The sequence below is a fragment of the Narcine bancroftii genome, chromosome 5, assembly GCF_036971445.1.
Source record: "Narcine bancroftii isolate sNarBan1 chromosome 5, sNarBan1.hap1, whole genome shotgun sequence".
Taxonomy (NCBI): domain Eukaryota; kingdom Metazoa; phylum Chordata; class Chondrichthyes; order Torpediniformes; family Narcinidae; genus Narcine; species Narcine bancroftii.
Window position 1 is genome coordinate 174,168,070 of NC_091473.1, and position 25,628 is coordinate 174,193,697.

The window sequence follows — 25,628 nt, forward strand, 5'->3', positions numbered from 1 at the left end:
GAAATGGAACTGAAAACAAGCAATTTGTAGGCATTGTGACAGATTATAGATAGGTTTTTGGGAAATAAAGTGTGGCAGGTTTTTTTAAAGTGTAGGTCATATACAAACACTTCAAAACAGATCTAATTTAAAATACAGACTGGCTCCAAGAGCCTTTGCAAAAACTTTGGAGAGTGCCCAGGAGACTTCACTAATGGATTGTTGTTTGGAAAAGCAACAGATGAAAGAACAGAGGATTAGTTCCGGAGCTGCAGGCTGTCTGGGAGTGTTGTTTGCTGTTCTAAGAGGGTTAGGTGGTTTTTGCAAGCTGAGAGGGAGTCAAATAGGCTTTTCTCTGTGTGTGTGTGTGTGTGTGTGTGTGTGTGTGTGTGTGTGTGTGTGTGTGTGTGTGTGTGTGTGAGAGAGAGAGAGGGGAGAGAGAGAGAGAGAGAGAGAGAGAGATAGAGAGAGAGAGAGAGAGAGAGAACAGTTAGGACTGCAACATGACAAGCTGGCAAGCTTGAGGAAAATCCTTATTTTGAAGACGGGTTGTGAGTGCTTAGTTCAGCCTGGTCAAAGCCCTTGTGGTTCATGCAAGAGGAGAGGACTGGCTGCCTAATGTTTCACTTGAAATAAGAGAAACAAAAAGAAACTCTGTGGTGACCTGAAAGAAAGAGGTTATCACCTGGAAAACCCTAATGGGACAATTTCTTCAGCAAGACACTGAAGTGGCTGATTAAAAGGTATCAGTTGTGGGTGTCCAGCGAACAACAAATCTCTCTCTGAAAACCAATGAGAACCTTCCTGAGAGGTAACCATTTACCTTTCAAGTACCAAAGCATGGTGAACTTCATAAATGTTAAAATCTGTGCACAATATAAGAATTGCCTGCAACCAGTAAACTTGGAGGAATGAGAAGTGAGATTGGACTGTGAATCAAATAACTTTTCTGAACTTACACACACACACATTACATACACGTGCGCTTAGAATTAGAAGGGAGTTGTTAAGTTAGTTAACAGTGATAAATTAAAATGTGATCCAGTTTTCATGTTTCAAGAAGCAACTTTTGTTTAAGTAGCCATTTGTCTTGGTGAATATCTATTGCTGTTGGGTTTTGGGGTCCTCGGGGCTCGTAACAGCATGCAATAATGGTGATTATCCCTTTTTCACACTGCCCATAAAATGTCTCTTCGCTGCCTTACATCAATCTCTTCTTTGAAAGAAGCTTCCTTATGTATTTCTCCTTAAAACCTGCACATACATAAGAATGGCTATTCAAAGTTAAAGGCAATCCTTGGGCTAATGATTTATGGAAGGCAATCAAATCCAAATTCTGTTAAAATCATATCTAGGGGTTAAGTAATGAGTGTTCTTACTGAGTGGATTGTATAAGCCTTCAAATACTGTGAGACTTCCAATGATGTTGATAGTTGTATCTTCCCTATCAGCAATTGACTACTTTGGAACCATAGCAAAGAGGAGAAGGATCAGTAATGGTAAGGCAAAGATACAATTCTAGATAACTGTAGAAAATAGGCAAGATATGAAAAAGTGTCACAGCTTGGCATTCTTAGAAAAATCATTGTTTCTTTCCAGATCCTGTTGAAATATTAATCACATTATTCTACTTCTCCCCAGGCCTGCATACCAATCTTTTATTGGTGCCTGTGAACCGGCTGTTGGAAAGAGAACCATTGTTTTACTGTGAGCCTCCATGACTGCATCTGAAAATCTTGAAATCCTCCTCAAAGACACAGAGGTGTTCCTTCCCTGCTTTGTCCACCTCTCACCTTCAAAATGATACTCAAGACTCCAGAGCCTTGCTTAATTTTATAACAATCCAATAACATGCTGGCAGCATGCCTCAAGTTGCCAAAATCCACCGACTCAAAAGGTGAAATGGGACTTTTCCGAGGCCACACAGTAGCCATCGTTCTCTTGTCTGCTTTCTCCTGGGAGATGAAAAAATCACTCCTGAAAACTTAGCATTCTGCAGTTGAAAACTAAAATTTATTTTTACATACCTGCTCTGACTTTGTGAGAACTTCCCTTTTTCGATATCTGAACTGATAAATGCTTTTTTGCACCCTGTATTTTGATTGGTTTATTTGGCTTTGCACACGTTTTCCTGTCATTGAGAAAACAACATATGGGCAAAATTATTTAAATCCTGTACATGACAACATGATTTATTTGTAGTTATGATGTTTTTGCCATATATTTTAAACTATTTTGTTCAGACTTATGCAGTTAGCTATTGTCCACAACAGACTTTAGAAACAAACTTCTACATTCATTAAACAGAATACCACAAAAATTAAAGTTATCAGAAGTCAGGGTTAAACTTAATTAAAGCATTTGTTTTATACAAATAAATGCACCTTAAATGTAACTTGAACATCTGAATACAGTTTCAGCCCAAATACAATTGGCATCCAATTTACCACAGCTTTTATAGGTTTCAATCCTCCATATACAATTGACTACAATACTGAAACTAGCCACACCACCTTCTGACAAAAGGAAAAGTGAGTCAGTGAGGAGGTTTTTGAAGAGAACAAATGTGGATTTTGCCTGGTGAAAAGTAGCATCTGGTTACAAGGAGCTGGAGCACATTGAAGCGCAAATTGACAGGAGCAAATTCTTCCAAAATCATGGGGTCTCCACACACCAACTATTGCGGGGAGAATCAAACATCTCATGAGATACATCACAAAACTTTAGAAATAAATACGCCAGAAACTGTGGTTTGTCGAGGGCATGGGGGAGTGGACCATTTTAAAAAATGCTCTTTTGGAGACAAAGAAGAATGAGTGTTATGTCAAAGATAGAAGAGTAGTATGCTTGTAATTTGCTCTTTCCAATGCTCACCCTATTGGCCATGTCATGCTTCTCCCATATTGATATTGTATTCTACTGATGCCCTCTTATTACAACAAAACTCCATATTGGCTTTAAACTTGATCTTGAGGCCACCCAGCTTTTGTTTGCCCTGATATAACATCCCGAATTTTAGCTCGCACTGCTGACTTAACTTTTTAATTAATTTTGTCTTTCAAGTATTTAATTAAACTTTACTTTTTTCTCTTGCCCCTTTAGACCTCTGAAGGTTACAAGCTACTCTTCTCAGATGTCCCTAAACAATCCCTTATGGTGTTCACATTACGCGGGCGTGGAGAAGAACGACACACACTCCAAAGCCTTGAAGTCAAGACTGGTTTATTGCACTGGGCATCACGTTTATATGGCCACCAGGTGCTGATGTCAGGGCCCCACATCATGGGAGCATCGGCCTGGGATTGGCTGACATTCCTGCCACAGTTCCCATCTTCCCATTGTGCGGGAGGTCACCTGGGATGACAGCCAGTACCACCTCCAGGTCCATGAGGTTGCTGCGTTCGACAGACATCTTGTGGGCCAATCCGTGTCTTCATGCGCGGGACGCTATACAACCCGCCCCCCACCCAACCGGCGATCAGGTCAGTGTCTATTGACTTAGGTGGTCTGCCCTTGCATAGCGGGGAAGGAGTGGAGACCGGCTGATTACAGTCCAGATATGCTGGTTTCAGGCGGTCAACGGTAAAGGTCTCTTCCTTACTGCTTAATATCAAGGACAAAAGTGAACCCATTGTCCCTAATGACCCTGTAAGACCGTTGTAAGGGTGGCCGGTGTGTGCCCCTTCGCACAAACACATACTGACAAGTCTTTAAGCCCCTAGGGATGTCATATTTGGACTGGCCACATGGTAGGTGTTGTTGCGGGACCAGGGACTCCAGTTTCCGTCACAAGTTCTCAATAATAGCCGTGGGGTCTTCCGGGTGTTTTCTGGGGGCCAGGAACTCCTCTGGAATGATTAAGGGTGCACCCTAGATCATCTCCATTGTTGAGGCATTGAAGTCTTCCTTCAGCAGAGTGTGAATCCCCAGGACCCAAAGATGTTTGTCCACCCAGTTGGGACCCTTGAGCCAGACCCACAAGGCTGCCTTCAGGTGCCTATGAAACCACTCCACCAATCTATTGGCTTGAAGGTGGTACATTGTGTGTGGTGGAGCTATGTCCCCAGGAAATTAGCCAGCGCTGCCCAGAGGTAAATTGTGCCCCCCTGTCTGAGATTAGGACCTCTGGGACCCTGAATCTGGACACGCATATGTCGATGAGTGCCCTGGCACAGGCTTCTTGGGTGGCATTAGCCACCTCGTGGAACAGTCAATCATGGTCAGCAGGTATCTTGTCCCATGGGAAATAGGTAGCGGCCCTACTATATCTATATGTACGTGGTTGAACCTGTGCCATGCTGGTTCAAAGGTCTGTGTGGGTGCTTTTGTGTGAGTCTGTACTTTTGAGGACTGGCAGTTTGTGCAGGTCTTGGCCCACTGGCTGACCTGCTTATGGAGGTCATATCAGACAAACTAGCCACCACCTTGACTGTGGCTCGGTTTGCAGGATGTGGCAGTTTATGTATGGCATCAGAAACTTTGCACCTCCATGTGGCTGAGACGAAGGGGCAAGGGATGCCAGTGGAGACATCACACAGCAGCGTCAGGTTACCTGGGCCGACAGGGACGTCTTCCACCCTGAGACCAGAGATGGCTGTCCTATACGCGGGGATCTCAGGGTCCTACTGCTGCGCTTTGGCAAGGGCCACGTAATCGACCCCCTGGGACAGGGCATGAACCGACTCGATCACAGGGTGTGACAGAGCAATGTCCATGGTAAATTCGGACAAGTATCTCTGTTGTCGGGCCAACCATAGGTCTGATCCTTATGGAAGGTGAAGATCAGCAGTTTGTGATCGGTGAAGTCCTTAAATTGCCCACTCTCTAAAAAGTACCAGAAATGTCTTACCACCAGGTACAGTGCCAATAGCTCTTGGTCGAAAGCTCTGTATTTGAGCTCTGGGGGTGGGGAAGGTGCCTGCTTAAAAAGGCCAGGGCTTGCCACTGGCCTTCAATGAGCTGTTCCAGCACGCCTCCTACCGTTGTGCTGGAGGCGTCAACAGTTAGATCGGTAGGTACCTCTCATCTGGGGTGTACCAGGAGGGTGGTGTTGGCCAGCGCATCTTTGGCATTCTGGAATGCCCTCGAAGACTCATCGTCCCAGGTAATGTCCTTTGACTTGCCCACCATCGGCATGAAAAGGAGGTGCATTATGTGTGCCACTGCCAGTAGGAATCTGTGGTAAAAGTTCATCATACCGGTAAATTCCTGTAGCCCTTTTACTGTACGTGGTTTGGCGAAGTGCTGGACCGCCTCGACCTTTTCAGGAAGGGGTGTTGCCCCATGTTTGTTTATTCTGTACCCCAGAAATATAATAGTGTCCAGGCTGAATTGCCATTTTGCAGGGTTAATTGTCAACCCGAACTCACTCAACTGGGTGCACAGTTGTCTCAGGTCGCCGGCATGGTCTTTGCAGCTGTGGGGGCTGGCGATGAGGATATCATCCAAATAGATGAACACAAATGGGAGGTCCCAGCCCACTGCATCCATCAGCTGCTGGAAAATTTGTGCTGCATTTTTTCAGACAAAAGGGCATGCGGAGGAATTCAAACAAGCCAAAGGGGGTTATAATCACAGTCTTGGGGACATCCTGGGGATGAACTGGGATTTGGTGATACCTCTAGATAAGGTCTGCCTTGAAAAACACCTGTGCAAGTTGGCGGCGAAGTTTTGAATATGGGGCATAGGATATCTGTTGGACGTGATGGCCTCGTCGCCACATGGCCTCCACCCCCCCCCCACCCGCCACCGCTGTTCTTGGCACCATATGGTGGGGGAGACCCAGAGACGGTCGGAGAGCTGCACAATCCCTAGCTCCTCCATTTTCTTGAACACTCCTTTGCTAAGCTGAACTTTTCAGGAGGAAGTCAGCATGCCCTGGTGTGGAATGGAGGGGGACCACCCCCCTCTTGATCAGAACATGGTGCCTTACCCCCCGCGCTTTGGCTAAGCTGCGGAGAACTGTGGCACCACTATTGAGGGGAACTCTGGCAGGATGCGGGAGAATTCATTATCTGAAAGCATTATTGAGTCAAGGTAGGGGAAACATCTTATTCACATCTATTCTGTCCAATTCTTGTCGAGATCTCCTCTCATTCTTCTATACTCCAATGAATACAGTCCAAAAGCCAACAAACATTCTTCATATGTTAGCCCTTGAATTCCAGGAATCATCCCGGTAAATCCAATATCATTACATTCCTTCTAAGGGGCCCAAAACTGCACAGAGTACTCCAAATGAGGTCTCATCAGTGACCCCACCATAGAGCCTCATCAACACCTCTTTACTCTTATACACTATTCCCCTTGAAATGAATACCAACATGGCATTTGCTTTCTTTACTGCCGATCCAACTTGGTAGTTAACCTTTAGGTTATCCAGTACGAGGACCCCAAAGTCCCTTTGTACATCCGAATTTTGAATTTTCTCTCCATCCAAATAATAATCTGCCTGTTTATTTCCTCTTCCAAAATGCACAAGCTTACATTTCTCTTTTTTTTTTAATTTTTTATTTTTCACACCATAAATCACAATAGCCATGATATACCCTTTTTCTTTTTCACACATTTACAGTGACATTTTCTCCCCCCCCCCTCCCTCCTCCCAAGCCACCCCCCCCCCCACCCCCCCCTCTCATCCATTTTAGGTATACAATCTAGGTTGCATTAATTTAGTCAGACAATGTTGTCATTCAACAAAGATACACCAGAAATTCTACAGAGTCCATTCTTTTCTTTCCTTCTCCTTCCATCAACTTAGGTAATGTTTGTCCCCGGTAGGTTTTCGCTATTGTATTTAATGTAAGGCTCCCATACTTGTTCGAATATTTCAATATTATTTCTTAAACTATATGTTATTTTTTCTAATGGAATACATTTATTCATTTCTATATACCATTGTTGTATTTTCAGATTATCTTCCAATTTCCAGGTTGACATAATACATTTTTTTGCTACGGCTAGGGCTATCTTAACAAATCTTTTTTGTGCATCCTCCAAATCAATTCCAAATTCTTTGTTTTTTATGTTACTTAGGAGAAAGATCTCTGGATTCTTTGGTATATTGTTTTCTGTTATTTTATTTAATATCTGATTGAGATCATCCCAAAATTTTTCTACTCTCTCACATGTCCAGATTGCATGAATTGTCGTTCCCATTTCTTTTTTACATCGAAAACATCTATCAGAAACTGTTGGGTCCCATTTATTTAACTTTTGCGGTGTAATGTATAGTCTGTGTAACCAATTATATTGTATCATACGTAGCCTCGTATTTATTGTATTTCTCATCGTTCCAGAACATAATTTCTCCCATGTTTCCTTTTTTATCTTTATATTTAAATCTTGTTCCCATTTTTGTTTAGTTTTACCATTTGTTTCCTCATTCTCCTTTTCTTGCAGTTTAATATACATATTTGTTATAAATCTTTTGATTAACATTGTATCTGTAATCACATATTCAAGGTTACTTCCCTCTGGTAAACTCAGATTGCTTCCTAATTTATCCTTCAAGTAGGATCTCAGTTGGTAATATGCCAGCGCTGTATCTCCAGTTATATTGTACTTATCTCTCATTTGTTCAAAGGATAAGAATCTTCTTCCTGAAAAACAATTTTCTATTCTTTTAATCCCTTTTTTTTCCCATTCTCTAAAGGAAAGGTTGTCTATTGTAAAAGGGAGTAGCTTATTTTGCGTCAATATTAGTTTTGGTAATTGATAATTTGTTTTATTTCTTTCTACATGGATCTTCTTCCAAATATTGAGGAGATGATGTAATACTGGAGAAGTTCTATGTTGTACCAATTTTTCGTCCCATTTATATAATATGTGTTCAGGTATCTTTTCCCCTATTTTATCTAATTCTAATCTCGTCCAGTCTGGTTTTTCCCTTGTTTGATAAAAATCTGATAGGTATCTTAATTGTGCGGCTCTATAATAATTTTTAAAGTTTGGCAATTGTAAGCCTCCTTGTTTATACCATTCTGTCAATTTATCTAGTGCTATCCTCGGTTTCCCCCCTCTCCATAAAAATTTCCTTATTATTTTCTTTAACTCTTTGAAGAATTTTTCTGTCAGTTGTATTGGCAGTGCCTGAAATAAGTATAATATCCTCGGAAAAATGTTCATTTTAATACAGTTTATCCTTCCTATCAGTGTTAGTGGTAGATCTTTCCAATGCTCTAAATCGTCCTGTAATTTTTTCATTAGTGGATTATAATTGAGTTTATATAATTGGCCTAGATTTTTGTTTATTTGTACAACTAGGTATCTTATTGCCTGCATTTGCCATCTGAATGGAGATTCCTTCTTAAATTTTGAGAAATCCGCATTATTCATAGGCATTGCTTCACTTTTATTTACGTTTATCTTGTAACCCGACACTTCTCCATATTCCTTCAATTTCTTATATAATTCTTTTATTGATAGTTCTGGTTCTGTTAAGTACACTATAACATCATCCGCAAATAGACTGATTTTATATTCCCTGTCTTTTATTTTTATTCCTTTTATATTATTATCTATTCTTATCAATTCTGCTAGTGGTTCTATAGCTAGCGCAAACAATAAAGGTGATAGTGGGCATCCCTGCCGCGTTGACCTGCTTAAGTTAAATTGCTTTGATACATGTCCATTTACTGTCACTTTCGCTAATGGTCCCTTATATAATGCTTTAATCCAATTAATATACTTCTCCGGTAAACTGAATTTTTGCAATACTTTGAACAAATAATTCTATTCTACTCTGTCGAAGGCCTTCTCTGCGTCTAAAGCAACTGCTACTGCAGGTGCTTTATTTCCTTCTACTGCATGAATTAAGTTAATAAATTTACAAATATTGTCTGTTGTGCGTCTTTATTTGATAAATCCAGTTTGGTCTAAATTTACCATTTTCGGTACCTGTTCTGCTAATCTGTTTGCTAATAGTTTAGCTATTATCTTATAGTCTGTGTTTAGCAAAGATATTGGTCTATATGATGCTGGTAAGAGTGGATCTTTCCCTTGTTTTAGTATTACTGTAATTATTGCTGTTTTACATGAATCTGGTAAGCTTTGTGTTTCATCAATCTGGTTGATTACATCCAGGAGGGGCGGTATTAATAAGTCTTTAAATGTTTTGTAGAATTCTATTGGAAATCCATCCTCTCCTGGTGTCTTATTATTTGGTAATTTTTTTATTATCTCTTGTATTTCTACTATTCCAAATGGTTTTCAAGGATTGCAGAGGGATTTGGGCTGCTTAGAAAAGTGGGCTGAAAAATGGCAGATGGAATTTAATGCTGACAAGTGTGAGGTGCTTCATTTTGGTAAGAAGAATCAGAATAGGACATATGTGGTAAATGGGAGAGCATTGAGGAATACAGAAGAGCAGAAAGATTTAGGAGTGACGGTACATCGTTCCCTGAAGGTAGAAACTCACGTGAATAGGGTGGTGAAGAAGGCTTTTAGTATGCTGGCCTTTATCAATCATTGCATGGAATATAGGAGTTGGGAGGTGATGTTGAGATTGTATAAGACGTTGGTGCGGCCTAATTTGGAGTTCTGTGTGCAGTTCTGGTCGCCTAATTATAGGAAGGATATAAACAGAGTGGAGAGAGTGCAGAGAAGGTTTACCAGAATGTTGCCTGGGTTTAAGCATCTGGAGTATGGGGAGAGATTGGACAGATTGGGTCTTTATTCTTTGGAGCGTAGAAGGTTGAGAGGGGATTTGATAGAAGTATTTAAGATTACGAAAGGGATAGACAGAATGGATGTGGATAGACTATTTCCGTTAAGAGGAGGAAGGTTTAAAACAAAAGGACATGAGTTAAGAATTAAGGGGCAGAGGTTTAGAGGTAACATGAGGGGGAACTTCTTTACTCAGAGAGTGGTAGCTGTGTGGAATGATCTTCCGGGAGAAATAGTGGCGGCGGAGTCAATTGTATTATTTAAGAAAAGGTTGGACAGGTATATGGATGAGAGGAAGATGGAGGGTTATGGGCATTGTGCAGGGAGGTGGGATTAGAAAGGGGTGTTTGGTTCGGTGCGGACTAGAAGGGCCTAATGGCCTGTTTCCGTGCTGTAATTATGTTATGTTATATGTTATGTTCTGTTAATTTATTTTGTTCCTCTATTTGTAGTTTTGGTAGTTCAATTTTAGTCAAAAATTCCTCTATTTTCCCTTCTTTCCCTTCGTTTTCAGTTCGGTATAATTGTTCATAGAATTCTCTAAAGTTTTCCTTAATTTCTTTTGGATTATATGTAATTTGTTTGTCTTTTTTCCTTGATGCTAATACCATTTTCTTAGCTTGTTCTGTCTTAAGCTGCCATGCTAGGATTTTGTGCGTTTTTTCCCCTAGTTCATAATATTTCTGTTTTGTCTTCATTATATTCTTCTCTACCTTATATGTTTGTAATGTTTCATATTTTATTTTTTTATCCGCCAATTCTCTTCTTTTAGTTGTATCTTCCTTCATTGCTAATTTTTTTCTATGTTTACTATTTCCCTTTCCAACTGCTCTGTTTCCTGATTATAGTCCTTCTTCATCTTGGTTACATAGCTTATTATTTGCCCTCTAATGAATGCTTTCATTGCGTCCCATAGTATAAACTTATCTTCCACTGATTCCGTATTTACTTCAAAATACATTTTTAATTGTTTTTCAATAAATTCTCTAAAATCCCGTCTTTTAAGTAGCATGGGGTTTAATCTCCATCTATACATTCTTGGAGGGATGTCCTCTAGCTTTACTGTCAATATTAAGGGTGAATGGTCCGATAGTATTCTCGCTTTATATTCTGTTTTTCTTACTCTATCCTGCATACTAGCTGATAACAAAAATAGGTCTATTCTTGAGTATGTTTTATGTCTGGCCGAGTAGTATGAGTATTCCTTTTCTTTTGGGTTTTGTTTCCTCCATATATCCAAAAGTTTCATTTCTTGCATTGATTTAATTATAAATTTGGTTACTTTGTTCTTCCTGTTAATTTTTTTCCCCGTTTTATCCATATTTGGATCCAAATTCAGGTTGAAATCCCCTCCTATTAGTATGTTCCCTTGCGTATTAGCTACCTTCAAAAAGATATCTTGCATAAACTTTTGATCTTCTTTGTTAGGTGAATATACATTAAGTAGATTCCAAAACTCCAAATATATCTGACATTTTATCATTACATATCTCCCTGCTGGATCTATTATTTCCTCTTCTATTTTAAATGGCACATTTTTACTAATTAATATAGCCACTCCTCTTGCTTTTGAATTATATGATGCTGCTGTTACATGTCCTACCCAATCTCTCTTTAATTTCTTGTGCTCCAATTCAGTTAAGTGTGTTTCTTGGACAAATGCTATATCAATTTTTTCCTTTTTCAGTAAATTTAGTAGTTTCTTCCTTTTAATTTGGTTATGTATTCCATTAATATTTAAAGTCATATAGTTCAGCGTAGCCATTTTATACTTTGTTTATTTTCTCCTTCCGTTTTTCCATCATTACCTTTCCTCCTTTTCCATTTCTGTTTTCTTATTTTCAACTCTTTATAAGACAACATTCCTACAACATCCAACATTTTCCTTATTCTCCTATTTATATCTTCTTTATCCCCAATCTCCCCTTCCCCTCCTGAGTTGTCCTTTATCCCTTGTCGGACAACCACATCTCCCCTCTCCATTTGGGTTAAGCTTACATTTCTCAACACTGGATCTCATCTGCCATTTCTCTGCCCACTCTCCTAAGCTGTCCAAGTCTCTCTGCAACCTTTTGGTTTCTTCAACACTTCCTACTCCACCACTATCTGCAAATTTAGCCACAAAACTATTCAATCCATAATCTAAATCATCATATTGTAAAAAAAAAAGTAGCTCCAATGCCGACCCCTTCAGAACACTACTAGTAACCAGCAACCAGCCAGAACAGAATCCCTTTATTCCCACCCTTTGCTTTCTGCCTATGAGTCAATGCTCCACCCAATCTAATATCTTTCCTGTAATTCCATGGGCTCTCATCTTATTAAGCAGCCTCTGATGCGTCATCTTATCGAAGGCCTTTTGAAAATCCAAATGCACAACATCCACAGCCTCTCCCTTGTCCATACTACTTGAGATTCCTCAAAAAATTCCAATCAAGCAGAATCTTCTCTTGAGGATCGACTCCAATAACTTTCCAGCTACCAACATCAGACTTATAGGCCTATAATTTCCTTTTTTCTGCCTCCCTCCTTTCTTAAACAGCAGAACAACATTTGTAATCTTCCAATTCTCTGGAACCATGCCAAGGTCTATTGATTTCTGGAAAATCATTTCAAATGCCTCCACAGTCTCTAAAGCCACCTCATTCAGAACCTGTGGGTACACCTCATTCAGTCCAGGAAACTTAATGATCTTTCGTCCATTTATTTTACTAAACACTATCTCTCTAGTAATCTTGACTCTACTTAATTCTATTCCTTGATCCCTCTGATTATCAGGTATATTGTTATTGTCTTTCTCAGTGAAGAGTGATACAAAATACTCATTTAGTTCCTCTGTTATCTCTTTGTTACCTATTATAATTTCTCCAGCATAATTTTCAATCAGCCCTATACCTAGCCGTGTCTCTTTCATTCTTCATATTTTTTTTTAAAAACTCTTAATATCCTTTTGTATGTTATTTTCCAACTTCTTTTCGCGATTCATCTATTCTTTCCCAATGACTGTCTCTTTCTGTAAGTTTTTAAAAAATTCCCAGTCCTCTGTTTTTCCCACTAATTTTTCTTCCTTGTATGCCCTCCCCTTTGCTTTTATTTTAGCCTTAACCTCTCTTGTTAGCCATATTTGTGCCATTTTTCCCATTCATAATTTTATTTTTTCATGGATTATATCTATCATGCACTTCCTTTATTTCTTGTAGAAATACCATCCAATTCTGCTCTGACATCCCTCCATCTAGCTTACTTTTCAAGTCAACTTGGGCCAGTTCCTCTCATACAATGGTATATTGTTCCACTGAAATATTGACATACCTGATATCATCTTTTTCTTTTTAAATTTGAAACTAAATTCAATCATGTTATGATCACTACTTCCTAAGGGTCCCAATACCTTTAATTCCCTAATCGTCTCAGGATCATTTCATATCACTCAATCCAAAACCGCTAATTCCTCAGTGGGCTTATCGACAAGCTGTTCCAAAAAGCCACCCCGTACGTATTCCACACTCTCTCTCTTGAGATCCAGTACCTTTCTGACTTTTACAATCCCCTTTTATGTTAAAATCCCCCATTATTATTATTATGGCATTTTTCTTCTGACACACTTTTTCTATTTCCAGCTGTAACTCGTAGTCCACTTTCCAGCTGCTGTTTGAGGGCCTATATATAACTGTTAATAGGGTCCTTTTATCCTTGCCATTTCTTTACTCAACCCATAAAGATTCTACCAATTCTGACCCCATGTCCCTTCTTTCTAGTGATTTAATATCCTTACTTATCATCAGGCCACGCCACCAGGTATTAGTAGTCTTTATTGTCATTTAAAACCAGTACACAGTTAAAAGCAAAATTACGTCCTTCAGAAACCACAATGCTACCTACATAACTGTGATTACACATCAGACAACACAAGATGCCATTTCTACTCCAGACAAAAGATAAAAACTACATAAAACTAAAACACACCTACACAAAACTACATAATGAGTAAAAGAAAAATGCTAACAATACAGTGAAAAATAAAAAAAACTAGACAATAGGCAGTGGAGACAATCACATTTTAGAGACTTAGATTTTAAAAAGTCCAGTGGCTTGAAAAGAAGAACTGTTATACAGTTCACAAGTCCATACAGCCCCATCAGCTTTGGCACCATAACAGTAGAGAGACCCCCACAGCCTCCTCTCCGACCCCACCATCCACCGCAAGGCCCCGAACTCCAAGATGGCACAAACTCCCAAACCTCCAGGTCAGGCACATGACACACCCACTCCAGAATCCTGGACACATCCTTCACAAAACAGCTAGCCAGGCATACGCCGCCTGCTCTGGACACGGTATCTCTTCCTCAGCTACCGGCAGCACATCAATGAGCCTCATCCCCACAGCAGAGGTCCAACCACAGCAGACCAGGCCATGCCACTTCTTCCATACCTTCACCTTATTTTGCAGTTCTTCTCAGCTACCTGCCTATCTTTCCTATACACTGTGTATCCTTGGACATTCAGCTCCCAATCTCATCCATCATTAAACCATCTCTTGGTGATTGGTATAATGACATATCTTTTTTTTAATATTTTATTTAAATCAACATAAATATGATAATTATAACAAACAATAGTAATGTTTGCAAATATATGTTGAAAAAGAAAAGGAAAAAAACTAAAAACTAAAAAAAAACCCTACCCCCCAACCTAACCTAGTCCCAATAACTAATCTAAATATATTGTAAAATGCATAATATATTAACTTGGATTGCTTCAGATAACACTGAAGGATTCCAAAAAATATCATTCCAAAAATTATTAGGGAAAATTTCACTGGTCAGGAGAATTAAAAATTTAAAAAATTATAATTTTAATCTCATTATTCTATCATACGGACTCCAAATTTGTAGAAATACACAATATTTACCCCTTAAATTATGTAATTTTTTCTAAAGGAATACAACTTTGAATCTCTGTATGCCATCTTTCTAATGGTAATGAAACATCAGATTTCTATGTAACAGTGATACATTTCCTTGCTATTACTAAAGCCAACAACAAATTTCAATTGAGAATCTGACAAAGGTAATTTAGGAGTAATACTTTCAAAATTTCCTAGCAATAATAGTTCAGGATTTAACACAAGAGCAACACAAGTAGTTCACTGTAGAAACTTACTAACAGAAACCCCAAAAGAATTAACCTTCAAACAAGACCATGTAGAAGAGTGAAAAAAAGTTCCAACTTATTTTCCGCATCTAAAACATTGACCTGATGCATTCAATCTCCATCTTTTTAATTTCTGAGGCATAATATACAATTGATGTAAAAAATTATAAGGGAGCAATCTATATCTTACATTAATTGTATTAGACATAACTTTTTTACATAAATCATGCCAGACCTGCTGATCTATTGTTATATTTAAATCTTGTTCCCATCTTTCTTTTGAATTAAACAAACCTACTTTAGGTATTTGTTCCTGTAACAACATATATGCTATTGAAATACATTGTTTGGTCATTCCATCAACTATAACTTGTTCTAAACTTGTAAGATATTTAAAAAACCTATCAGATCCTAATTTCTCTAAAATAGGCTCTTAATTGAAAATAACAAAAGAACATATTATGAGGAATATCATATTTAAATTTTAATTGATCAAATGACATCAATCTCCCAATTTTCAGATTCCTTTATTATTCCAAATATTTTTTTAAAATTATATTTTGAGAAAATTAAGAGAGGATTAATTAATAACCTTTTTAATGAGAGAATATTTCTATCAATTTCTAACAACTTTATTCCAAATATTAAGCAAATGCTTTAATATCTGAGCATCTTTATCCATTATAATTTTGGTTCCCATTTGTAAAAAGCTCTTCTGATATAATCTATCCAATTTTATTTAATTCAATTTCCACCCAAAATTATTTAGTTTTTACAAACAAAGAAACTAAAAATTTTAATTGTGCTGCCTAATAATAATTCTTGAAACTGGGAAGTTATAATCCTCCTAATTCATATTTCCATATTAACTTTTCTAACGACTTTCTTACCATTTTTCCTTTTCAAAGAAAGTTCTAAACTTGCTTATTTAAATCTTGAAAAAAAATTTGAGGTATACAAATTCACAAATTTAAATCTTCATCTATCTTCTTAAATATTGGGATATAATTTAATTTACTTTAAACTTGAATTATTATCAATATGTATTCCTAAATATTTAATCTTATCTGTCCACTTAAATTGAACTTCTTTTTGACACTGTGAATAGTCTCCTTGTACCAATTCCATTACTTCACTTTTATCCTATTTTATATCCTGAAGCTTTCCCATATTCTAACAACTGACTATAGAGTCTTGGTAATGATAATCATGGTTGAGTTAAATAAACTAATACATCGTCAACAAATAAACTAATTTTATGTGCAGTCTGGTTTATTATAAATCCTTTCCACAGTCGATCATCTCGAATCTTTTGTGCAAGTGGCTCTATATCTAAAGCAAACAAAATTATTGATAAAGGACATCCTTGTCCACTTGATCTATTTAAATTAAAAGATTGAGACATATGTCCATTTGTTATTACCTTAGCTTCAGGATTTCTTTATAATGCCTTAATCCAATTTTTGAAATTCAAACTAAAACCAAATTTACTCAAAACCTTAAATTAAAAATCCCATTTTAACCTGTCAAAAGTTTTTTCTGCATCTAAAGCCACTATTACACTCAAATCTTTTTTTCCTCTGCGCTAAATGAATTATACTTAATAACCTTTCTATATTTTCCAAAGTTTGTCTATTTTTAACAAAACCTGTCTGGTCCATATTTATTAATTCAGGAAGATAATCATTAATCCTATTCACTAACATTTTTGCTATAATTTCATAATCAACATTTAATAACGATATGGGTCTATATGAAGCTGGTTTTAATGGATCTCTATGTTTTTTTAGGAATAACTAATTATCGCCATGGAAAAAATTTCTGGAAGATAATGCAGTTTAAAAGTTTGTTCTATTACCTTCATAAATAAAGGAATCAATAAGTCTTTAAATTCTTTATAAAATTCAACTGGGAACCTGTCCTCTCCTGTAGATTTGTTATTTTGTAAACAATTAAGTGCATCACAAACCTCTTGTTCAGTAAAAGGTCTACCCAAATCATCTTTACCTACTTCAGTTAAACTTGGTAATACCAATTGTGACAAATATTCTTCTATAGCCTGCTCATCACGTAACGATTCAGATGTATATAGCTTTTCATAAAATTCCTTAAATACATACTTTTTTTATGGTTTAAATGTCACTTCATTATTATTCTGTTGTATTGCATTAATTGTTCAAGAGGATTTTTCTGCTTTTAATTGCCAAGCTAAAGCTTTATGAGATCATTCTCCTAATTCATAGTATTTTTGCTTAGACTGTAATATATTTTTCTCTGTTCCATATGTTAACATTGTATTATATTGTAATTTCTTATTAATTCAACTTCTATATTCATTCTCAGAAGATGATTTTTGAATTTCTTTTTCCAATATTGTTATTTTATTTTCTAATTTATCTATATCCTTCATATATTCCATTTTAAGTTTTGAAGTGTAACTTATAATTTGTCCTCTTAAATAAGCTTTTAATGCATACCAAATAATAAACACATCTTCTGTGGAATGTAAATTTGTATCACAGAACAATTCTATATGTTGCTCTATAAAAAGACAAAAATCTACCCTTTTTAATATAATAATAAAGAATTTAACCTCCATCTTAATACTGAGTGTTGTTTTTCAGCAAATCCAATTCAATCAACAATGGAGAATGATCAGATAATATTCTTGTTTTATAATCCACATTTAAAACTCTTGATTGATTTTGAGCTGAAAGCACAAAGAAAATCAATTCTAGAACGTGCACCAAATCGACTAGAATTTTTAAAAAATAGTCCCCATCTTTAGTATGCATCCTTCTCCATATATCAATTAAATTCAAAACTCTCACTAAAGATAACAATACTTTAGCTGCTTTATCCAAAGGTTCCAAACAAAAATTAAAATCACCACCTACTAAAACACTTTCATGAACATCAGCATAATTCAAAAAAGTATCTTGCATAAATTTCTAATCATCTATATTTAGAAAATATTTGACAATTTACCATTACATATCTTCCCGCCACATCTGTAATTACATTTTGAATTTTAACAGGTATTTTTTTCCTTACATAAAATTGGTAATCCTCTAACTTTAGAATTAAACGTAGAAAAAAAACTACCTGACCTACCCAATCTCTTTTTAATTTCATGTGTTCATTTTCAGTGAAATGAGTCTCCTGTAAAAAAGCAATATCTACTCCCAATTTTTTAATAGAAGATAACATTTTCTTTCTTTTTATGGGGCCGTTAATATTAAAACTCAAAATCATAACTGGTTTATTCATTGTCACTGTCTATACATTTTAAAAAGTTTCTATTGATCACTTCTATCCAGGAAGGATCCCACAAATTAATTTGGTCCTAAGTGTCAACATCTGCAATCCAAAAACATCAGAATTACTCAAGGTAAATACATAACACATTATTAATAAAAACTAAAACAACCCCCTCCCCCCCCCCCCAAATGCATTACCACCCTCCATTTTATGGGTCATGGTCAAACCATGAAAACACATGTAGCCATCAGAAATCAACAAACACATCCCCCAACCCCAGGGGGAATTAATACTTTTCTGTATGAACAATAGTACTTACCCATACAGAATTTCTTTATCCATCACAAAATAGAAAATTAAAAAGAAAGAAAAAATGGGGAATATACCTCCTTTTTATACATTGGATTTGATTTATTTCAACAAATCATCATCTATTGTTACTTGAGTTTTAGACAAACCATTCGCATATTCTTCAGCCTGCACATGATTTGTAAAAAACACTTTCTGGCAAAAATATTTTCTAAGTTGCTCGATAACAAAGATCAAATTCATAACTTTTATCATATAAAACCTTCTTTACCAGGTTAAACTCTCTTCTTTTCTTCAATAGAGTTTGACTCAAATCTGGATTTTAAAAAATCATTCCCTTCATAATTCAAAGGTCTGTGTTCTCTAGCTCTTCTCATCACTAAACCAAGTATGCTCTCTCTATCTTGATAGTTTAAAAATCTAATCAAGATAGAACGAGGTCCCTGGTTAGGACCCGGATTTGGACTAAGAGCTCTATGAGCTCTCTCAATAAGAATCTCGTCCTCAAATTGTTCTTCTCCAAGCAGTTTCAGTATCCATTCTTGACCTTCTGACATACCCACAATTTCTGCTGTAATTTTCCAAAATGTCAACTTTCTCAAGCAATTTTCCATTCACACAAATCAAACCAGTCATTGTATCTTCATTTATATTTGTCCTTTCTTCAATACTTTGCACTTCTTCATGCACATCTTGAATTTTCTCTTCCACTTTATCAACTCTTTGTAAAACATTATTTATCAATTTAGTCGTTCAGTTCTAAAACTTGCTTTAATTCTCCAGTTAAAAAGTTAAAATTACTCTCCAGTGTATCAGAAAGTCTATCAATTTTAGTTTCAATTTTATCCATTTTCTTATTGTCTTTTTCTTGCCTTTAGATTGTTCTTCTGAACTTGTCCCTTCTTCTTCGCTTCCATAGTTAACAGGTGGAGACACTAGGATGGCCCTTTGAAAGATGAAGTTTTTTTTTTACAAATTTTTCTTCTGTGCAACACGCACGCACGAGGAGTCGCGCATGAACGATGTAGTTTTAATTCTTCCAACGGCGCCAACTTTGCGAGGTACTGCAGAGAAGGCTCTAGAGGATGGTCCTTCATTCAGGCCCTCACCAGCAGATCCAGATCCAACTTCCCAGCCTGCTTCGATGACAAGGTAGGCCCGAGTTCTCTTTCCTTTCTCTCCCCATTTTTCTTTTGGTGTATTTTTTGCAGCTTTTTCTTTTATCAGCGACATATTTTTAAAATTCTGACAAACACATTAAAGTAACTTTAGGATAGTTTTTATAACTTTGCTTAGTATGTACTTTTTTTTAGTAAATACCTTGGGAATCAGTAGGTTGTGTGGTATTGCTCTTGACATCACATAACGCCCTCCAATGCCATATCTTTTAATCTGTAGCTGTACAAGGTCATCCACTTTATTCCTAATGGTCTGTGCCTTTAAGTACAGTACCCTTAGATCAGTGTCTGTTACTGATTTTGCTGCATTTCTATTGTACAGCAAATTATCCTATCTTTTCATCTGCCTGTCCTTTTGCTGCACATTATTTTTGACTTTTTGACTTTTTTTCTATTTTCCTCTTTCTCGACCCTAACTCTCTGGTTCACTTCAATCTTAATCTCTGCATTCACATTCTGATTCCTACCCCCCCCCAGCTAAACTAGTTTAAACCCTCCCCAACAGCTCTAGTAAACCTACCCACTGTGGTGATACACCACTTGCCTACTGCAGGAGGGCGATCTCTGTACCTGCAGGAAGATCACCGTAGGACAGGCCACACCTGGCCAGCTGTCAATCAGCCAACCTGAATGGACCAAACTCCACCCGGCTGGCTGTCAATCAACAACCCAGGAGAAAATCCTGAGCCAGCCCCTTCCAAGCCAGTCACTCAGGAGTCACCAGTACAGCTACCACTGTAGCAGAGACTTTTAACTGAATAAAGCCTATTGTACAGTATTTCTCGAGTTTGGTGTCTGCTTCCTGCTGCAGCAATGCATCACAATATATTCAGTTAAAATTTAGACCTGCTATGGAAAAGCTCCTAACCGTCGGGAGCCTAGTGATCGACTCTCACCACCCGGAAGCTCAAGCACGCTTCAAAATCTGGAGGAACACGGATGAGGCAGTCATCCAAGCACATTCCGACATGGTGAACTCAGAACAGAAGAAACTTGTGATGCTCTGCATTAGCTGGGTCTCCGTGCCTTCCAGGCCCTCTAAGACCCAGAAGCGATGGCTACCCTGGAGCCCATGTACAAGCCCACAACGAACGTGGCCTACACCAGATACCTCCTGGGTATTCAGGCCCAGCAGCCAAGTGAGACAGCCGAAGCCAACCTAGGAGCCCTGTCTGAGCTGGTTCGTCCGTGTCTGACAAAGCCCGGGGTGAAAAAAATGAAGTTGAGAGATTGGTAAAGGATGCCTGTGTTCGAGGTCTGTGCTTGTGAGCCACCCGCCAGAAGTTATCTACTCCATGACCCAAACTATAAAGGTGGTCTGCAGTCCTCCATGCCGAAGTCTTCTACTCCCAACTTCCCCAAGTCTCCACGTGGACAGCCCAGACAGCAGCCGTGACTCAGGGACCGCTGGTAGACAAAAGCTTTGCTGCCACAGCTGCCCCACGCCCATGTAAGTACTGTGGGTCTCGATGTGGGTCAGATCAACGATCGCGCCAAAACTTCCCGGCGAAAAACCAGTTCTGTTCACAATGCGGCAAGAAAGGCCACTACACAAAAGTATGCCTTTCAAAGCCTGCTGGCAGCTCAGTGGCCCTCTACAATCACCTTGCTACCCCCTCCAGATGCCGCCACATGCGAGGGCCAGGCGCCACCATTACTCATCCAGCGACTTCTGTCCTCCTTGTCAGCCCTACTTCTGGCCCCAATGGGTACTACCGCCAGGTGCTCACCAAAAGCGCCACCCCTACCCAAAGCCTTGCCAGCCAAGGCCAGTGAAGACATCACTTCTGCCACCACAGATGACATCACTTCTTCCGATGCAGAGCATGATGACGTCACCTCCCCGAGCAGGCAGCAAGACCGACAGGTAGAGCCAGCCATGCTGCTGCCACACACACCAACAGGGTACCGCCATCTTGGGTCAGTCAAGCACTATCGCCATCTTGGGCCTATCAGGTCGATCCAGCGCACAACTCTACTTCCCACTCAGAAAGGGCGACGACGACGAGGTCAACACGGGCACCAACCAAACCACCCACCCGACCCACCCCAAGCCTGCAGATGCCACTGACCACCACCCACCTCCATCAACGCACCCCACGCCTACAAAGCATGCCACCGGCTGCCACTTACCTCAACCATTGGGGAGCAGCAAGTCAGACTCCGAGATGGTCCTAGCGACCACTACACTAAAGAGAGACATCCCACACGGCCTCAGGCGCTCCTTGATGGACATTGCTATTAACAGTCAGGTAACAAAATGCCTATTCGACAACGGCAGCACCAAAAGCTTCATACACACAAACATGGCCTGAACTTTGAGACTTAAAATCTACCCTACGAACTTTGCAATCGCTTTTGCCACCCAGGACCGCTCCATAAAAACCCTCGGACGCTGCTCCATTGATCTGACTGTGGGGAGGGGAAAGAGACATACAACAGGTTCAGACTCCTGGTCATGCCCAAACACCGTGCCCCGGTACTCCTAGGCTTAGATTTCCAGTGCTACCTACAAAGCATCACCCTCACTTTTGGTGGGCCCCTACCCCCACTCACGCTCCACAGCCTGCCATCTGACCACCCCCAGCCCACCTGCGGCATCTCCACACTGCGCATCACTCCTCCCTCTCTTCTCCTACCTCATGCTAGACTGCAAACTGATAGCGGTCAGAAGCAGGTGCTAATGCACAACCGATAGAGAATTCATTAAAGTGGAGGTAAAGCGGCTCCTGGCAGAGGGTGTCATAGAACCCAGCACCAGCCCAAGGAGAGTCCATCCTGGTGGGCAAAGGCAGCAAACCGAGAATAGTCATAGTCTACAGTCAGACCATTAACCAGTACACCCAGCTGGATGCCCACCCCTTACCCAGGAGAGCTGACATGGTCAACGAGATAGCCTGCTACAGGGTCTTCTCCACAATCAACCTGAAATTGGCCTATCATCAGCTCCCGATCCACACGTGAGACAAGCCCTACATCGCCTTCAAGGCAGACAGGAATCTCTTCCAGTTCCACCAAGTTCCATTCGGGGTCACTAATGAGGTCTCTGTCTATCAGTGCGAAATGAACCGCATAGAATACCGGCACAAGCTGAGAGCAACTTTCCCATATCTGAACAATGTCACCACCTGCGGCCAAGACCAGCAGGACCACGATGCCAACCTGGAGAGATTTCTCCGGATGGCCGAGGAGCTGAACGACAAGATCTTGCGCTTGAGCTGAACGACAAGATCTTGCGCTGGAGAGTTGAGCCAGCAATGTTAAGCTACGACATCCAGTACCGACCGGAGAAGTTCAATGACTCCCCCAATGCCCAGGCTAACCAGCTGCAGGCACTCCACTCATAAGGGATGCTGTCGACTTCCCTGACTATCCACATTCTTCAAGAAGATCATGTCCCTGTCCTAGCTGCTATTCCCACAGTTTATTAATGTGGAAAGAGTTAGAAAAACCTGTCCTTACCTTGCCTCAACTCCTGCACCTACACGTTGGCCTCTGCTCACCGCAGCCTCTTGAGCCAAAGCGTCAAATTCTCACTCCTACATTAGGCCACTCACACAATGGCTGCTCCACACAATCCTGCTGTTCTTCCTGTAACGGTTTTATTGGTTCAGTATGACCCTGGGCATCAGGCACGCTCCAGAATCACCAACTTCCCTGGATGGTCTGAGAGTGTTCCAAAGACCATGTGGACATTTACTTATAAAAAGTGAAAAACTACTTTGTGTTGAAACTTCCACACTTTCATTTTCACCCGAGTTCAAAAAACCTCTGAGTTGTATTCAGCTTTGTCAACCTGCTTTAATTGACAATGGCAATGCTGCACACCAGTAAAGGGAGACATCGTTACTTCCCACCTGAGCAAATGAAGTTTTGGTGATTGTATTTTCATACATTCACATACTCAAGAGCGAGCAATTAGGCGATAAATATTAGCTTTGCCAGCTGTGGACAGTGGATGTCCTCAGTAAGCTGGGCATCAAGATGGTGTTTCTGGAGGAATCAGTTGTCACCAAGTGCTGTGAAAAGTGGTGAATCAGACCAGGTCAGGAATGGAGCAGGTCAAAGCCCTTGTGCCCATCAGTAGTCGGATTACGCCGTTACTTAGGTGGGCAGGTGGAATGCCCTGTGGGTAGATGGAGTGTGGAGTCTCCTGGCCGGGAAAGGGGCACCATTAGGGGGGAGGTTTGTAGCAAACAGACTGGGAAAACCATCATGCCTGTGTGTGGACTCCCTGTTGTGTGGGTGACCTGTAGCACACCCTTACTGAGAGTTGGGCAGGTGGAGCAGCCTGTGGTCAGATGGAGTCTCCTGGCCAGCAAAGGAGCACCAAGAAAGGGGGGAGGTTTATGTAGCACAGTCTGTGAGAAATGCATTGCTGGGGGAAACGGGAATGACTTACACACACACACTCTCTCTCTCTCTCTTTCTCACACAAACACAAACCCAGAGAGCGCAAGTTTCCTTCATTCACAGGATGACTTACTGCGGGTGCTGGAAGTGGGGATGGTGGCACTGAGCAGTGATTGGATACCTCACTAATGAATACACCAACAGAGCCAACAACTTGAACACTACCGAAGAACACTCTGGAGGGAAACTATCCAGCTCCACGGGCCTTGATATTACTATGTTAGGGAGGTGATGATCGCCAACCAACTTCGCCCCACACAAGTAACAGCCACACATCCAACGACCCTTGGTGGGGTGAGTGGCTCAAGGGTAGGTCTTTCCCTGTGCACATTCTGGCCAATTCAGTCTTGACTCTCAGAGTGAATCCCCAAATGGTGAGCAGGTCTTGGGAACGTTTATGCAGGTGGTACAATTATCACTGGTCCAAGCAATCGGTGGGAGTGCGAGTAGGCACAAGAGGTTCCACGGCCAACATCCCAGTGAAGGTGAGTGCTCCCTGGGGGGTAAATGGTACACTGGAATGTGCAGTTACCAGGCCAACCTCTGGCTACCCATTCAACGGTACAGCAGCTGGCATGTGTGCCACCATATGCCTCATAAATGTGAAGGAGCACCCAGACAATGGCCACCGTGGTGGAGATGCTGGCCAACAAAATGGCTATGGCACATTGGCATGAGGAGGAGTTAAGTTAACCTTGGAATACCTGCTCTCAGACACAGGTGGTACTAGTGCTGTTGTCACTAAGAAGCGCTGTACATACATTCTGGGCCAGTCGGGGAATACCACTCATTCACCAGGCATGAGATTCGATGAACAAATTAAATAAGCTAGGGACCAGTCCCTTGAACACAACACCCCATGAGGAAGTTAGTGGACCTGTGAGGCTAGGGGGAAGTTGGCAGGCCATCAGTGGGTACAAGCATGCAAATGGATTGGCATGATGTGGTGCCTTCTGAGGGGTGGAATGTATTGTGGATTGTGGAGGGCCATGTGACCTCTCCAGCTCAAACTTTGTCGGAAGTCATCTCACCTGCCAATTGTTAGATATGCCCGCCTGTGAGGCTGATGTGTGATTGACCCTTGCAGTTGACATGTGATTGGTCTTCAGGGCCCAATCAATGGTTAGATCTGCCCATAGGTAAGGCTGACACGCGATTGGTCCTCACAGGTCACATGGATGGGCCATGCATTGTTTTTGCTGCTTCATGGAGACCCTTGCTGAACTCCAGACTGTGGCCCACAGGCAGCTCTAGAGGGCTGACTGCAAAGAGCCTGACCTGGATCCCAACTTCAAGGTGTGGGCAATGCTGGACACAGGCTCATTTTATCTATTTGTTAGTTGTTCCCAATTGGGAATTGAGAATGTTTAGCAGCTATTTATTTGCACCTGATGCGTAGTTATTTGTGTATTATTCCCGGTTAATCTGAGTTCCCCTGTGTGTTAATAAAGACAACTGTGTTTGAGAACAGGTATCCACCCTTGATTCTCTTTGAACCCATCGAACCTATTCTGAACATAACAGCAGATTAAGACATGAAGTCTCACCAGAGCAGTCCTGTGTACCGGGAATGCAAGAGGATTCCTGAGACTATCTCTATCTAAGATCTAAAGGAAGCTACTCAATCAAGGCAAAGGTGAAAAGAAAGATGGTATTCACAAAGTGTCA

General features: G+C 40.1%; 1 protein-coding gene across 3 annotated transcripts in view; it reads right to left on the reverse strand.

The window, feature by feature from the left end:
* Positions 1-25,628, reverse strand: part of cfap92 (cilia and flagella associated protein 92 (putative)) — a 159,126-nt gene that overhangs the window by 80,948 nt on the left and 52,550 nt on the right. For all 3 annotated transcript variants that reach the window (XM_069939814.1, XM_069939815.1, XM_069939816.1), the window contains exon 7: positions 2,007-2,110. In XM_069939814.1, coding sequence (XP_069795915.1) covers positions 2,007-2,110 — 104 coding nt within the window. The remainder of the gene's footprint in view (positions 1-2,006; positions 2,111-25,628) is intronic.